Here is a 16645-nt window from a genome sequence, read left to right as displayed (position 1 = left end):
TAGGTAGTGTGGAAAGTGTCAACTAATCTAGTAGTACCACGCTAGTGTTGAAACAATAGTAAGTGTTCATAAAGATAACAGACCCATACCCTAAAAGTACACGCAACTTCTTATGTTCACCTCTTTATGATTAGTTCTATTAGATGCCACTGTATACACCCTTTATCAAAGGTACTTTGCCCCTATCTGATAAAGAACTAATTATGGTGATTCAAATGGAAATATTGACTCAAAAAACTTAATTGTATTAGTAACACGATAATTGGAACTGAAGTTATATGAAATTATCTATCTAATGGCATCAGCTCAAAGGTTGACTTTGAAAGTTAACAAAAGTTGTGATAGATTAGCATAAAATATGATCACATTACCAATGCTGAGTGAACTCGTGCTTGGCAGTAGCAGTGTTGTCTCTTCATTTACTTTACACAGTAAAATTATAGGTATTCATACTTCACTTGATATTTTGAAAGGAAAACGAGAAGAGAGAAATAGGAAGACTTCCTTTATACTTTATCGTCATACACTGCTCTGTCCTGAACTTTAACAAAAATGGCGGGCAAGGGTGGAGCCCTTTCCTCAAAGCAAGCGGCATCGCTGATTGCCCTCTTTTGGGCATTAGTTATTGGCGTTGCAATGGTGCTTGTTTTCGTCGGGGAGGATAAACCTAAGAACAAGAAACCAGACAACGAAGAGACGGTGACGAGGGTAACATTGACAGCTTTGGACGAGTATGTTAGGAAATATGATCCGAATTATTCTTATAAAGTTCTGACCGATTACACTGTACGTAATCAGGCATCTACGTCATTTGTTATCAACATGACGTCACAAGCATGGATGACTGGTAAGTATTTCAATTACTTCAGTGTAAAACAGTTTAGGTCGAGCGTCCATAAGTATCTTTCTACAAGAACTGTTTTTTGAACTATGCAAGGAAATGTAACTTGTAGGAAATTCAGATCCAGGTTATGCAAAACTGGAACTTATTATTGCACAACATAACGTCCATTTCTTGGTAAATATAGCCCATGCATGATAACAAAATAAACTGTTAGTTAGCGATGTGCCCAGGATGTCAAATTGTGTGTGTGTGTAGGGGGGGGGGGGGCTTAATTCCACCTTCTGTTTAAGATAAGGGCGAGAACGTTTCTGAATGGTGCAGAGGCAAATCAATGTAGTTATAAAAGAGCTAGGGGGTGTGGCCATGAGGTTGTTGAAAACGACTCTCATGCAGGAAGCCTGATACCCCCCCCCCCACCACCACCACCAAACAAAAGAGAGCAGTTTAGAAGACAATTTGTGCATTCTGGGGCATTTCTAGGCAGTGAAAAAAAATCTATAATTAGATATAAGCGAAAGGCTGTGCTAGTAAATAGCCTTACATTTTTATGTGAACTTGAAAGCTTATTTTTATCATCGGTAATCCAAATTCAAGAATCTTAGCAATTTTTATCTTGTAATATCTGTCTCATTTTCTCTCAGAGAATGTTACCAGCCAACATATTTGGTGGCATTACCTGATAGTAACCATACCCGATGTCATTGAAATGCCCGATGTAGGATTCTTGTACGTTACAGGAGGAAGTAACACAAACAGGTAAGTGAATGCAGGTCATTCAAAGACATGATATAGAGGTGTTGATATGACGTAGAGTCTAGAGAGTAACATAGGATGCTTAGTGTCTGGCTATAACAATAACAGTAACTAACATGTCATTGAAATGCCCGATGTAGGGATCTTGACTATGTGACTGTAATTAACGAGTTAACTAACGTTTTAGTTTAAATAATACAACAGCGTTTAAATTCATCTGTGATGTTAAACAGGGTTGATCATGCAGGGCTATTCATTACTAGCTATGAGTACGGGTTTCAAATATTTTGGTAATCATTCAATATTATTCCATATTTACGTTTCAATCATAAGGTCCCGAGTTCGAGTCACTCCAAGATTAATGTATGTCGTCCAGTTACAGAGTTGTTGACAATTCATAATCATGGACGTTAAAATATGAATCTAAGGGACTGACTTCGGTCAGCTTGCGGCTTTGATAAGCCAATGGTGGCTTCTTTGCGAGTTCCTGCTTGCAGGAGGATCTAAAATACATACATTTATAATAATATACAATATCAGAGTATTGTCTCCAAACACGATCGCCTCTGCATGTGTAACAGAGCTAATCATATCCACATAATACCGCGACACTTTAATGAAGGGCAAGGAACGGAGGCAACTTATGTTTACAGTTAGAACCCGAGAAGGATGGGGCAGTGGAGGGGGGGGGGTGTAGGGTTGTAGTATAATTATATTATTAGTCAAGATATCAGTGACGGTCACGGGATTTCAAAGATGTGAGGGGGTGGGGGAATGGTTTTAAATCCCCCGATTGATTTAGATAAGAGAATGAACCTTTATTGAAGGGCCACATGCGAATGGGAGAGAGAGAGAGAGAGGCCGAAGGGTCGTTTAAGTCGATTAAAAATTCGAAAAATTTAAATTTAAACGTCAAATGGTACAGTTTGAGGTATAAGTCTATAATTTGGCATATAAACGCAAGGTTATGCTAATAAATACTCTTTGAATGTATGTGCGATGTTAAATGGATAGGAGCGTGCACACCAAGGGATGCATATCATTCTCTCTGAATGAATGCAAAATATTCCCTTTCTTAACTATTTCCCAACGCCTCGTGATGAAGATGGAAGGAGGGGGAGAGGGGGGGGGTGGTATCCCCGCCAGTGATCATTAATGTTTTGTGATTCTTTATATATTGAATGACTGATTTATTCCATACTGAATGTCGTAGAAAACTGAATGTATATATACAAATGGTTACAGTATTTAATGATATCAGATGGAATGCCTGGTAACATTAAATTTAAGCCCTAAATAGCAATTCATAAGGATTTAAAAAGGTGGATATGTCCACGTTTGTTAAAATAAACGTAAAACGTAACATGGAGTACTCGTACATGACACATAGTCTTCATTGTTTACCGTGGTTACCATCAGTATCGATGGCAGGACCACTCAGGTGTCATACATTACCTAATTACCAATTAGGTAATTAGGTAATTACCATCACCTAATTCAAATATCAGTATAATAAAAATATTAAGAACTTTGCAATATATACTGTAGAGAATTTTGATCTGTAGAGTTTTCCTTTCATAATTTTTTTTTTATGTTATGTATACGGGTAGGGGTATATATATAAGACCACTTAGAAAACCGGCTACTACCGCCCCGCAGTCAAAACAAAACTTTCATAACATTTTCAAAAAGCATGATAAAAATGCTAGACTTTGATACCTTGTGTTTTAGTCCACCAGATCCTTCGACTGACGCTGAAGCGCGTTTAATTACCTTCGCCGCTGAGGAATTAAAGTGGTATGTATTAACTTACAAACAAATTTACATATAGGTTAGTTCGCATAAATGTTCTGGTGAAGTGAGTCTGCGTACCTGATCTGTCCATTTTTTTTTGGGGGGGGGGTTGATTTATTATGGTTTCAAATAGTTAAATGTAATGATTTTATTTTTTCATTTTCAAGCATTATAAATTTACATTATGAAATGATGTAGTCATATAGTATTTGGCACGAAGGCATGCACCACCGTGCTGCGGGTAAAACATGATACAGTTACTGTATCTTGGTCTGTCTAGTGCCATTGGATCATCGGTAGGGTGTAAGGCACTAGTCATTGTATATATGATTGATATGGTTGATTTGTGTCTATGAATAAAAACTTTAGTTTAGTTAGTAATTTTCAAAGGTTAGGCTCATTTGAAACCCTATCCATGTGATGCTCGTGGATGAAACACCGGCTTATACCAAGCCTTATCTTTCTGATGAGTGTTCAGATAGTTACGAGACACGCGTGTAACATTTGCACCCATTCATGCTCCTGTCATTTAACGTTCCCATGATCCGATGGACAAATGTGCACCTCAGCTATACTGACCACTTTCTCAAATACTGACTGAGGTGAAGACACTCATTACATCACCACTGCAGTGCAGCAATAATGAACCAAGATGTTTTTGAAACCATTGTAAGAACAAAACAAAACCCCAATTCGCAGAAAAGGAAAACCAACCCCACGGAAGACTGCTCAATAACACTGCAAAGCAGCCATTTTGAAATAGATCAAGAGAATCTCCATGGTTACTGGTGAAAATTTGAACCTGGAATCTAATAATTGTGGGGTGTTCACCAAAACCATGCACGATACCACGCCTTCATCTTTAAGTGGGAGAGTGGTCGGGTGTGCGAGCAGGTGACTAGTATGCCGCGATCAAAAAAGAATATACATACATACATATATATATATATATATATATATATATATATATATATATATATATATATATATATATATATATATATATATATATATATATATATATATACTATCATATGCAACTATCTACAATGACTTTCTCCTTATACCTTCTATAGCGTTGGTACTATGATGCGTCAGAATCCTAATCAACCAATTAAGTTTAAGGTAAGGCAATAGTTAATCAGATTGGTTGAAATACCATCTCAACTACACTATCAGAAGTATACAAGTCGACAGAGCATGAATTTCCCACCAGCTTCAATTGAAATTCTCCACGAGTATAATAACAGTATCATTACATATAAACTCAATACGCTCTATTGACGTCAAGTGTAACCTATTTTGGAAAATAAATTAATCAATCAAAAAGTTTTGTGTCTTAGTTCCCCCTTTCAAAATAATGTTAGAGTGTATTTTATTCTATTCTAGTACCAGGGTCGAAAAGTCAGCCCCTTGACTTACTCACTTAACTATATTCTATACAAATAGTTTTCTTTGTAAATATATATAGACAGCTGTTTTAAGACAGTTATTTCTTTTCAAAATAATGTTAAAACTTCAAAAAAAAATTCCATCAACTAACAAGCTGGCATTATTTTGAAAAAACTGAAATAAAATTATTGATTGTATTTTATATAAATTCATGTTTTTTTTTTCTATTTCTCAGAACGATCCAAAACAGAAGAATCGCCGTGAAGATGATATCATCGCTTATACATTCCGTCAATTCGTCGACGGACCATTTTCCGATGATCCCGAAATCGTGGTCTTACTTCCAATGGTCAAGGTATAAGATATTAAACACGGGTAAAAAAGAGTACTTCCACGAGACTGACGATGAAGGTGATGGGCCATGACCCCGCCCCCTCCCTCCCCTCCCCTCTTTCCGCACGTCACTGAAAACTCGAGTATAAAACAATACAGATGACCGTCGTCTTCTACTCTATCAGTTTTCTTATAACAAACCTAATGTTGAACTATGCTTAAGAAAAGTGAATAAAGAATATCACGTGATGGTCTCAGAGTATATATCTTCTCAAATTCTAATAGTCATCACAATTTCTCTGTTTTACTCACTTTCAAAGTTTGATTCAATCTCTTTAACTTGTCGCGACGAATAACTCTCTCCGAGGAGCCGAAAAAGCTTCGGAAAGAATTTTTCTCCGTCCACTGATTTCGTGTACGGCGAGATGTTTTTGCTATGGTAATGGTTAGGTAGGATGATATAGGAGGGAGGGAGGGAGGGGGTGGGTGGTGACGGTGAGGGTGGGGAATGATCGACGACCATAAAATATTATTCTGTCGAATAAGTTTTATTTAAAGAGAGTTTAAACTAATCACTAGCAGAGCAACTATTAATATACCAGCTAACCAGCCATTTTATGTTGTTATCTTCTTTCATCAGGCAGCTGTCAGGGCCCTGGATACTATGAATTCCTTTGCAAGTTCAAAGATTAACAGATTTTATGTCGCTGGAGCGTCAAAGGTATACCGTAATGAAAAAAACAAAGACCCCCCCCATAATAAGAGAGGAGCGTTAACAAAAAGACAAGAAAAACAAAGTAGTAAACGTAATATGTTCATGAGTTCATATTAAAGTAAAGGACCGATGACAGGACAGGCAACTACCAGGTTTTCGTGATATCTGACGGGTAAACAGACCGACATATCAAAAGAGATACAAACAAAATGGAAATAGAATGCAAATAGAAAAACATATTGGGACATTAAGGTAGAGAAAGAAATAACAGAAAAAGGTACACTGACAAGTAACAATACAAACAGACAAATAAACACGGAAGTCAAATATCAAGGAGTAGGACAGAAACTGACAGAAAAGGCATAAAAAGCAATTAAATAGTAAGCAAGTTCGAAACTCATATAGGTAGATGAAGGACATGAAGTCAAACAAAGACAGAAAAACAGACCGAATAGACAACAACAATACAAACATACAGGGAGCAATACAAACATACAGGGAGCAATACAAACATACAGGGAGCAATACAAACATACAGGGAGCAATACAAACATACAGGGAGCAATACAAACATACAGGGAGCAATACAAACATACAGGGAGCAATACAAACATACAGGGAGCAATACAAACATACAGGGAGCAATACAAACATACAGGGAGCAATACAAACATACAGGGAGCAATACAAACATACAGGGAGCAATACAAACATACAGGGAGCAATACAAACATACAGGGAGCAATACAAACATGCAGGGAGCAATACAAACATGCAGGGAGCAATACAAACATGCAGGGAGCAATACAAACATGCAGGGAGCAATACAAACATGCAGGGAGCAATACAAACATGCAGGGAGCAATACAAACATGCAGGGAGCAATACAAACATGCAGGGAGCAATACAAACATGCAGGGAGCAATACAAACATGCAGGGAGCCTATAGCAATAGATACATGTATTAGACCTATGGATACTTGGGGTGGGTTGGTGGTTGTAGGGGGAGTGTAGGATATTTCAACATAACAGATGGAATAGTGCAGATATTTAGAACTCTCTGATTATTATTTCCCATATTTGGACTTGGTACAAAGGTTTGCCCGTAAGATCAATTACGTATACCCACCTCTTTTTCTAGAATATATAGCTTTACACGCTGAATTGCTCTGGTCCAATAATATGGCATTAAATCTTGTTACTTCTCCAGCGAGGATGGATTACATGGTTGACTGGTGTTGTGGACGATAGAGTTGTTGCGATCATGCCTATGGTGCTAACGTTACTCAACATGGGACCGGTAAGTATGGTGCTAGAACACTAACATGAGCCAGATAAGTATTTGCTTATTATAGTTATAACTGTACATGTGTCGCACACCTAATTCCCCCATACCTCTGTATTGTGATACAATGATACCTACTATGGAGTGGTAAGTACTGTTTCAGCTCTGTAAAACTCATAGGCCTATAATTGCCGAATAAGCTAACATTACATGTAAATATGGGTTCTGTGAGAACAATAAAATTAATTTCACCTCGGCCACTCCTACTAAGGGCAGATTGAGGTATAAGTTCGCGACCAAGAGAAAACCTCAACTAGTCTGTCAGGGCGGGCTTCAAAAAGAGCTGAAAATTGATTCTCGTTGCATCTATTTATTACCAAGGCTTACTGGTTGAGAGTTGTAGAGGGATGTCATGGGAATATTTGTAGACATGTTTGATGCTTGATGCTATTTTTCGAGTAAACAACAAACAAATGAGGTCACTGTTAACGGTGTACGATATTTATTGAATGCAGCAATGACTTTTCATAGCAACATGCATGATAAACATTGAAATGACTTCAGATAACACACAGATCCTCCCGGATAAACAGTTTGGACAGCTTTCACTATAATTAGGATTTGAAAATTGAGGTAAAACCTTCAGAGGTCCAATGTCACAAATTAAAATGGGGGGGGGGGGGGGGTAGATGTAACGGTTAATGGAAAAGTTTTAAGGTACTAGTGTTTCATGTGCATGTATCCTGGTGTTTACGTCACCTTATACCCTTATAATATTATTTTTAGAATGTGCACTTTATTTATTTATTTTATTTATTTTGCAAATTATTGTTATCCACTTTGTAGAATTTCAAGCATCATTATCGATCTCTAAATGGATGGTCATTTGCCATCCGACCATACTGGGAGGAAGACTGTATGCGGTATCTGGACCATCCTGATGCTCCTAAATTACTGGAAATAGTTGATCCCTACGGTAAGTTAAGATTGACCTCTGAAGTGAGTTATAGTTGAAACCTACATATGACAATGAATTATTTGATCCCTACAGTGAGTTAAGATTGTTCCCTTCAATGAGTTATAGTTGAAACCTGTATGTATATGAATTAATTTGATCCATACAGTGAGTTAAGATTGATCTCTACAGTGAGTTATATAGTTGAAACCTGTATGTAACTGTGAATTAATTTCATTCATACGGTGAGTTAAGGGATAATCCTCTCCGATGAGTTCAGTTAGATTCCCTGTAAGGTGAGTTGTCAAATCTTGTCACCGACGGGTAAGCTGTCGTTTGTTTACAAGAGTATCTGAATCTCTCATATATTCAGAGTTAGTCTGATAACTTTTATTAGTGTCGATGAACGTAGTGCGGTATATTATAATATCACCCCCCCCCCCCCTCCCAACCTTGCTTTCGGCCCTCCCATACCTCACCAGATCTCAAAGAAACTTTGACCTAACGGGACAAGGCTACTTACCATCAGATTTAACCGCGTTATGTGTAAGAACAGTTAACCACATTAGTTTATAATAATGGCATATAGTAGAAAAAAACGTTATTTTACTTCAGCTGAAACGCTAACAATCTTATCTCTACACAACGTAGAATACATCCCACGTCTAACGAAGCCTAAGTACGTCATTTCCGCCAGTGGTGACGAATTCTTCTTGCCAGACGATCATCACTACTGGTACAAAAATATGCAAGGGCCAACCATGTTGAGGTGAGACTAATGATACAGGTACGAGAGTAGTAGTTACTCGATGGAATTTCTTCAACAATGACTTTAATTATACCCATGTTTGTTGTTGTTGATATAATATCTCGTATATTGAAACAGAAGGTTAATATGATGCCATAACATAGCAATTACTAGAATTCATTGTTTTGTTTTTTATTATCTCGATTTCTAGGATCCATCCGAATGCAGAGCATTCATTGGCTGGTCACTGGAGACGTATGGCCCAAGAGTGCGTCTCATTTGTTCTCTGGAATGAAGAGGTGTGATGTCACAATTGATTTTTCATCGAAATATTTCATTTTCAAAATATTTGTTGTTCAAACTATATGGTCCGACATAGTCATCAATACGCATGCCCAATAACCTTACATTTCACAATACAATACCTACCAGATTATATTCACTAAACAAACATCAAATAGAAAATAGTAAATCAAGCTATAAGGGACGAGTCTTACAAGTTATTAACTAAAATAGAAATTGAATATTTCTTAAAATTGGTTACGTTTATTAGGATTTGGATATAGCCTTTATCTTTGCTCATTTGCAGCAATTCTCAAATTAATTCCGAGTAAATCAACGTTAATTGAGGATGACAATGAAAATGTATGTATGTATGTATGCATTTTAGATCCTTCTGCAAGCAGGAACTCGCGATATAGTTAATGTAGTTATTTATGTAGTTATGTAGTTAATGTAGTTATTAAAATGTAGTTATTTATTGTTTTACTTTAGGGATGGAAATGGCCAAACATCACGTGGACACGTCATGAGGTGAGCAGTGTATAGCTTGTATTATTATCTAAGAAGTTCTCCGATATAGACGGCTTGGTGTGAGATTTATAGAATAATATACATATACAGCAAGCACATGAACTAATAGGAGGGGAGTTACGTATTTCCATGCTCCCTCGTTGCTACGGCTTTGTCACGTGTTTCGATGCTCCCTCGCAACTACGGCTCTCTATATATTAACGATATCAAACATTTACAACTACTTAATAGAACGTGTGTATTGGGGTAAGTATACCCAGGGATCTCAAATATCTCATGCAGTGACTCAAACGGAGATGTGTTTCTTGCTTCAAGACGACAAACCAGTACCATACGACACACGGAACCATGACAAGATGCTCACTTACTGAGTCTAAGTTAATTTGTTCAGAGAAATCTCGTTCTATATTTAGTATGGCATATGTGAAAGACCTTATGAGATACAGATCACACCGTGCTATAAAAGCAAAGTAGCCTTTTCCAGTATCATATATATCATCAATATTTATTTTTCTTTGACAAACTTTTGGCCGTCCCCGTTTGGTCACCGAAATTTTCTGTGGGACCTTGCAATCACTGACCCCCCTCCCCCACCCTCTGGATACGTCACTGTGTTGCAGTTTTGATATTGAAGGAAATTGGAAGGGTTTTTGTACATCTGTACATAAACATATGAATTTCTATACCCAGAAGAACGCTATCATGGACAGTGTTAACTTAATTAATTAGTTGACTTAGTATAGGTGTAATCCATTTCGAAAATACATCAGTCATAGATAATTTCTGAACTACCTTGTCTTGAAAAGTAGCTAGTTTTCTCCGTTATTTTGTATGATTTGTATCCAACCAGTTCTTTGTAATTGTGCCATGCGAGACATCTATCTTTGAAAACACTATGTATCTTAAGGTTAATGTAATTTTTTTTTACATGAAACTATTTCCGAAGGGATATATATATATACTGAAGGAAAACGTATGCCGAAATGAGAAGACTATTCGTGATATCTGAATTTCTTAATTTCATCACCTTGTTTGATTGTTGATATTTGAATGTTTCTCTTTTGTTAAAATATATTTCTCTTAGAATCACAATTTCGGGAGTATCATCGTTAAAACTGATGTAGAACCTCTGTCTATCAAGGCCTTTAGTGCAGACACAACACAGCATCAACGGTAAGGCACAGATACAATTGAAAACAATTGAAAGAACGGGAAAAAACAACAATAAAACACAAGAGAGGAATGAATCGACTAATGTATTAATGTTGAACCTGTTAGGTTTTAAATAGCTTATTCATACAAACCATACAGTAATAGGACACCATTTATACTATACCGATGACGTTTTTTTTAAATAATATAATAGTGATGCCAATTGCGCTATGATGCTATTACATTTTATTCACTTAAAATTATGTCAAGTGTGCATTCATACTTGATAAAAGTTCTCGAATCTGATTGGCCCGTTATGGTCAGCTGACCGTGATGGATAATGCACATTATATATAGTCATGTTCAAAGTGGTATTAGTTTGTAAGACCATGCGGAGCTTAGTAATATGACCAAACTACAAGTGTGCGCATTGCTCTATGATAATTAAATCATATACGCCTATACAGTTTAATGTCTGACGTAACACCAAAGGCCATGTATGAACTATCACGTTAAAGCAACTAATATTCCTTTCATCATTTTAAACTCTCATCAGACGCGACTGGCGGCTTTTGATCGCACGAACGGAAAATACCACTGACGTAAAACCGCAAGCCATAATATATCGTGATGTCGGTGTGGGAAGTCCGGTATGTACGGTATATCACCAGATTTTTGGTGGATTTCCATAAAGATATATTCTTGTTTACAACTGTATTCCAAACTTTATATAGTGGTCATTTTGTATGTTTTATTTTCTTTTGCATATTTTTACTTAAGATTATTGATATTTTAGTGCGAGAATGTATTTAGACTTTCAGGAGTATAATAAAGTTGATAAATCGATCAAAGTCAAATCAATCAAAGGGATGATATATAGAGTAATTGACGTATTCCATTCCTCTCGCTACAGGAGCGAAATGTGTACAAGGCTGAGGTCGCGATACCAAAAATAGGCTGGAATTGCTTCTTCATCGAGGTGAGCTATTTTTACTTGTTTAGCCTTTTAATTCATATTACGTCATAATACTGTAACAGACCGTTCACTGTAAAGGTCTAAAGATTGCTTGTTCTAGAAAGAAAGAACAGAAATTAGACGTTTTGACAATATTTCGGATTTCTTACCGTATCATCCTAGTTGCAAATTGGGACATTGGTAAAATATTATAACTAAAATACATTCTCATTGTCGGTCTTAATAAACCTGAAATAAGGTCCATGCAGAGTACAAAGGGAGGAAGAACAATCCATGATTGGTTGTGTTGCGGCTATAGGACGTATAAGCTATAGTCTTAATTACTCCGCTATCACATTAGAGCTACTATTTGTTAGATCGTCCCTATTAATGGCGTCCTGTAAATTTAATGAGAGTTAAAGGCAGTTGACATGGGGAGGAAAGATGGTATACAAAACATGTTATGAAATATCGACAGGAATTATTTGCAATACATTTTTAAGGGAACCGGGGACAGGGCATCTCGACAATATTGATTGGTCAGAACTAACTATCTGGCCTGCGATGTAATGCATTATGGTACTATACAGGGCCGCCCTAGGCAAAGGCCTGTCGTGGACCAACTGAGCGCGTTTTCGGGCAATGATCAGAAGTCTCCTTCGATAACACAATTTTCCTCTTTTCTCTTTTTTTATTCTATTATTTATGTTGCCAGATGTTCTTTCCTGGACCAAAGGGAACGCAGATTGCATTTACTACGGAGGTAAACATCGTACCGAATACATTCCCGGTAGATGAGTGCTTCAAGGATGAGTGCATAGGACGCTTGGTGTAAGCAATCCATGTAACACCGAGTCGCAGCAATTAACACTCTTTTTCTGCTCATATTATAGGTTCAATTCAAACTGAAAACAGCGATTCAGAGTCTAACCTGCTCAAAAACTAATTGTCGAGATTATGATTACGAGATTATGTCGAGATTATGATATTTAAATCGATATAATCGCTTTCGACTTTTCAAAACAACGTGTAAATAGGCCATAAAACCTAACGTATAGTGATAAGACTAAGAATTGGATCCAACTTCAAAACCGTCGGACAGGAATATAACTTCTACTTATGATCACATATAATTATTAAATTTATTGTAAAGGTACATGGTAGAATTTTCTAACATGGTGAAGGAAAGAAAGTCTGAAAGTATCTATTTGCTGTAAGACAATACTGTCACCACTCAGATCTCGATTCTTGTCCATAAATACCGGACAATTTAAAATGGTTATTGTAAACAAAAACAAACCATTACTTAATTTGGCTGTTAGTCACTCAACGAGCTTTGAATAATATGGGGCCAACGTTACGTGGTATAGTAACTTACACTCTTTGTTCTTGTTTACTACACTTCTTTTCATCTTGAAGTTAGTACCCCAAACGTGACTCCGAGTCCTCCTAATTCTCAGGGAAATTGTGATAAAGAAAGGAGGACAGAAAGGGGGGGGGGGGGGGGAGGACGAGGATGTAATGGACTATAAATTAAGTGAATACAACTCAAATCAATAGTTCTTAATTAGCATATGCATAGCACTGTATTAAAACGATAAGCTGATTACCATCATCACTACGATATGTACATATAGTAAATTGTTATCATGTGACAAATTAAAGGAAAATGTGAAAAAACAAAGACATAAAAGAACTTTCTTCAACTTCTGAAATAACCGAAATAATTATAAATATAGAAGAGAGATAATGATCTAATGCGGGGCATGAAATCAAGTTTTGATAGAAGCAAGGTGGGGATAGGTGGGGGGGGCATGTGAGGGGGTAGATAATGATCTCTTATAGTTGTTAAAATACAATTGTTTAAAATGTACGTTTTCATTTTTTTTTCTTTAAAGAAAGGGACATACCCCCTCTTTAATTAATCTTGTAACGTTAACATATACAAAAGAAGGAGGAATACAATGAAAATAATTAATTTGAACATTTTTTTCAACCTTACTTATTTAGTAAATAGTTTTGCTTTGTTCATTTATCAGCAATTACTGATATAAATATGAGTAAACAAAATTTGTTCGATCACAAATGTATGAATATAAAGTCATTTTTTGGGTTTCGCTTTCTTGTTATTCTTTATTCTATATAATCAACTTTGAAGTTGTTACATAAGCCATCTAGTTATAACATTAACACATAATGACTTAATATTATACAAAATTTGATCTCTTGAATAGCTCCATCTTTTACATATACGTCATCAGTGCTTACCATAAGTCGCAACAATTTGCTTAATTTGTCTCTTAAAATGTCCAACAAAAACCTAATACAAACTTTTGACCACAGATTACCAAATCCAAGTAATCTAATGATAATCTTTGACTGGTCCCTACTGTCCAAGGTATTTTCTTTTACATCTAAAGCGCCTATCTTTATATAGTTCCAAGGACAACGTGAGATACACAATTCTGGTGTTTATATATATATATATATATATATATATATATATATATATATATATTTATATATATATATATATATAAATATATATATATATATATGTATATATATATATATATGTATATGTATATATATAAATATAAATATATACATATACGTGAGAGGGGAAGCCTTATAAGCCTCGAGCCCCCCAAAAAAGCGGTGCACACAGCACATTTCGTTCAAATGTGACCGGTTAAATACTGTCCAGAAAATGTGTGAATCGAATCTCATTGCCCTAATGCGGTATCGCAATTACTCGCTTTACCCCCCCCCCCCCCTCCCATCTTATCCTTGGTCCCGGGCACCCAGGTTAAAAAACTATTAAAATAATCTAGCGTGCATACTATTGTAATTCCCATTTCAACTTGTACACCTGTTTTTAACTCGAGATGATTTGTTAGAAGGCCCCTTTATAGCTACAGGGCTACGGGGGGGGGGGGGGATATAAAATTAAAAAAATCACATGCAAAGAAAGACCAAGATGTAAAGTTAAGAGACAAGTTGCTTTTCTGTTTATAGGTCATATCAAGAACGGACTGTTTGACAAAGCAAACCAAGTGACTTAAAGTATACTTACACTTCTTAAAATATTTTAAAGTTCTTTCATGTATTTTTTTTTTTTAAATATGGAAGCCAGAAATATATTCAACTTGCTATCCGGTATAGGACCGGCTTCTTCCTGTCTGGCAATCTACTGTACAGCAATATTTTAATGTAAGATTAAGTGAAATGAAATTGATCTTTTCCAATATCGTACACTTATTTCGCATAATTTTGTAGACCTATTAGTACGAGTAATGCAGACCTTTCACAAGAGCCACTACATTAATTATAAAACTATTATATTTAAGAACAAGATTGCTGCATTTGTAACTTTAACATTCTCTGCACGCAAATATAATAAAGCATAAAATATTTTGTTAGATTCCTGCAGTTTTAATATCTCGAGAAAGTCGTTTGACTATTGGTAAAAAGGATCACTCTTCCTCAAATGAAACACCAAATAGTTATCCTCAAGCCACGAAAAACTTCTACAATAACACCGCAACTTCACAGCGAATGTAGTGGATTCCAGAAGATCCAAATCCGAGTCCAGAAATTAAATGGACTCGAGTAGTTAAGCCCTGGTATAGGTTCGATGATTTATTTCACAGTAATTTGTCATAGCTTCGTATTGTCTTGTCAGACAAGCATAGCGGGTCCGAATGTATGATTTCTAGCAATACTGAGGTTAGAGTTGAAGTTGTCTCTCTATGACATAACAACAATACATTTCAAGCTATATGTGTCTTTCTGTGATAAATGAACGGCTGTTACCTAATTAGAACAAACGTGTTATCCTTCTATCCATGCAATAGACCACATATGCTTGCCCCATCCACCGCTTTTGGGAGGCACAAAAAACAAAATGGAAACTTGGTATATCTTGTGGAGTATTTTTCACGAAGAACCCTAGAGGACCTATGGGGCCCTCTTGACCTTGAGACAAGGGGCCTTGGTAACTCCGGTCGCTTTAGTCCTCGCCTCATCTTCTTATCGGGTAATTCGGCACTGCTTATAAGCCTGTAATACCTTCACAGCAGACACACACACGTATATAGAGGAATGACCTCGATTTGTGCAAATATTATTATGAATCCTGGCAGTCATCAGGACTGTTGTGATCATCATATAATGATTAAGACCGATAATCACAAATCTTTGAGACCAAGAAACAGTCAAATTTATATGTTATTTCTCTTACGGTACAAACCTAGTAAACACAGTCTAGTAAAACATCTGCATGAATGACAAAGAAAAAGCAAATTTGATATGAGGAAGGCTACTCCTGATTTGTTCAAATGATTAATCTTAAACGTTCTCTTTTTAAATGGAAAATAATCCACATATAAAAATATAAGCCAATATACTGGTATGAATTATGAGACTATACACGATTATAACATAAATACGAAACTGACTTAAGCGTCACACTTAGTGTAAGATAGTCCATACGGTGCACCTGTTTGTGCTAATGACGTCATTGTGAAGAAATCCGAAATTTCTTCGTCATCCAACGGAGAGAGAAATCAGAGGTAAGCTAAAAGAATTTTTTTTGTGTTCCGTGTATGTATATTCTTCAATATAATTCAGTTGAAGTGTGTCGTCTGCTTTCCAAACATGACTTAGTAGCTACAGTACCAAAATGTCGTCTGAAATACTGTCCCTGTAAGGAGAAAAAATACATATATATATACGGGAATTAATCTATTCTAGTTTAACCGCATCCGAAAGTTTCAAGTTAACTTCCATTAAGTATTAACCGATCTCAATAGATTTAATAAATATATTTGATTGGTTCCCATTAAATTCGAAGTCAAAATATCTCACATGAAAAATGTGTGACGTCACCATACAGGTATTGTCG

General features: G+C 36.2%; 1 protein-coding gene across 1 annotated transcript; it reads left to right on the top strand.

Moving 5' to 3' along the window:
- The first annotated feature begins 343 nt into the window (after positions 1–343).
- LOC139960389 (autocrine proliferation repressor protein A-like) lies at positions 344–14702 on the top strand. The gene is made up of 15 exons (XM_071958723.1): positions 344–847; positions 1486–1600; positions 3329–3394; positions 4468–4516; positions 5019–5138; positions 5757–5837; positions 7042–7131; positions 7963–8092; positions 8723–8840; positions 9031–9118; positions 9594–9632; positions 10717–10805; positions 11341–11434; positions 11698–11763; positions 12455–14702. Exons 1-15 carry the CDS (start codon positions 553–555, stop codon positions 12572–12574), a joined length of 1560 nt encoding a protein of 519 aa, XP_071814824.1. The 5' UTR covers positions 344–552; the 3' UTR covers positions 12575–14702.
- The last annotated feature ends 1943 nt before the right edge of the window (positions 14703–16645 follow it).

Source organism: Apostichopus japonicus, chromosome 19 (genome assembly GCF_037975245.1).
Source record: "Apostichopus japonicus isolate 1M-3 chromosome 19, ASM3797524v1, whole genome shotgun sequence".
In the NCBI taxonomy this organism is placed as follows: domain Eukaryota; kingdom Metazoa; phylum Echinodermata; class Holothuroidea; order Aspidochirotida; family Stichopodidae; genus Apostichopus; species Apostichopus japonicus.
Note: the sequence above shows the minus strand (reverse complement) of the source record. Positions and strands in the feature narration are given on the sequence as shown.

Bases quoted from the DNA above. Each gene is read 5' to 3' on its own strand.
- LOC139960389 (XM_071958723.1), top strand. From the start codon at position 553: ATGGCGGGCAAGGGTGGAGCCCTTTCCTCAAAGCAAGCGGCATCGCTG. The intron at 8,093-8,722 runs GTAAGTTAAGAT...TACACAACGTAG, and splicing joins GGAAATAGTTGATCCCTACG to AATACATCCCACGTCTAACG. The intron at 9,633-10,716 runs GTGAGCAGTGTA...TATTTCTCTTAG, and splicing joins TCACGTGGACACGTCATGAG to AATCACAATTTCGGGAGTAT.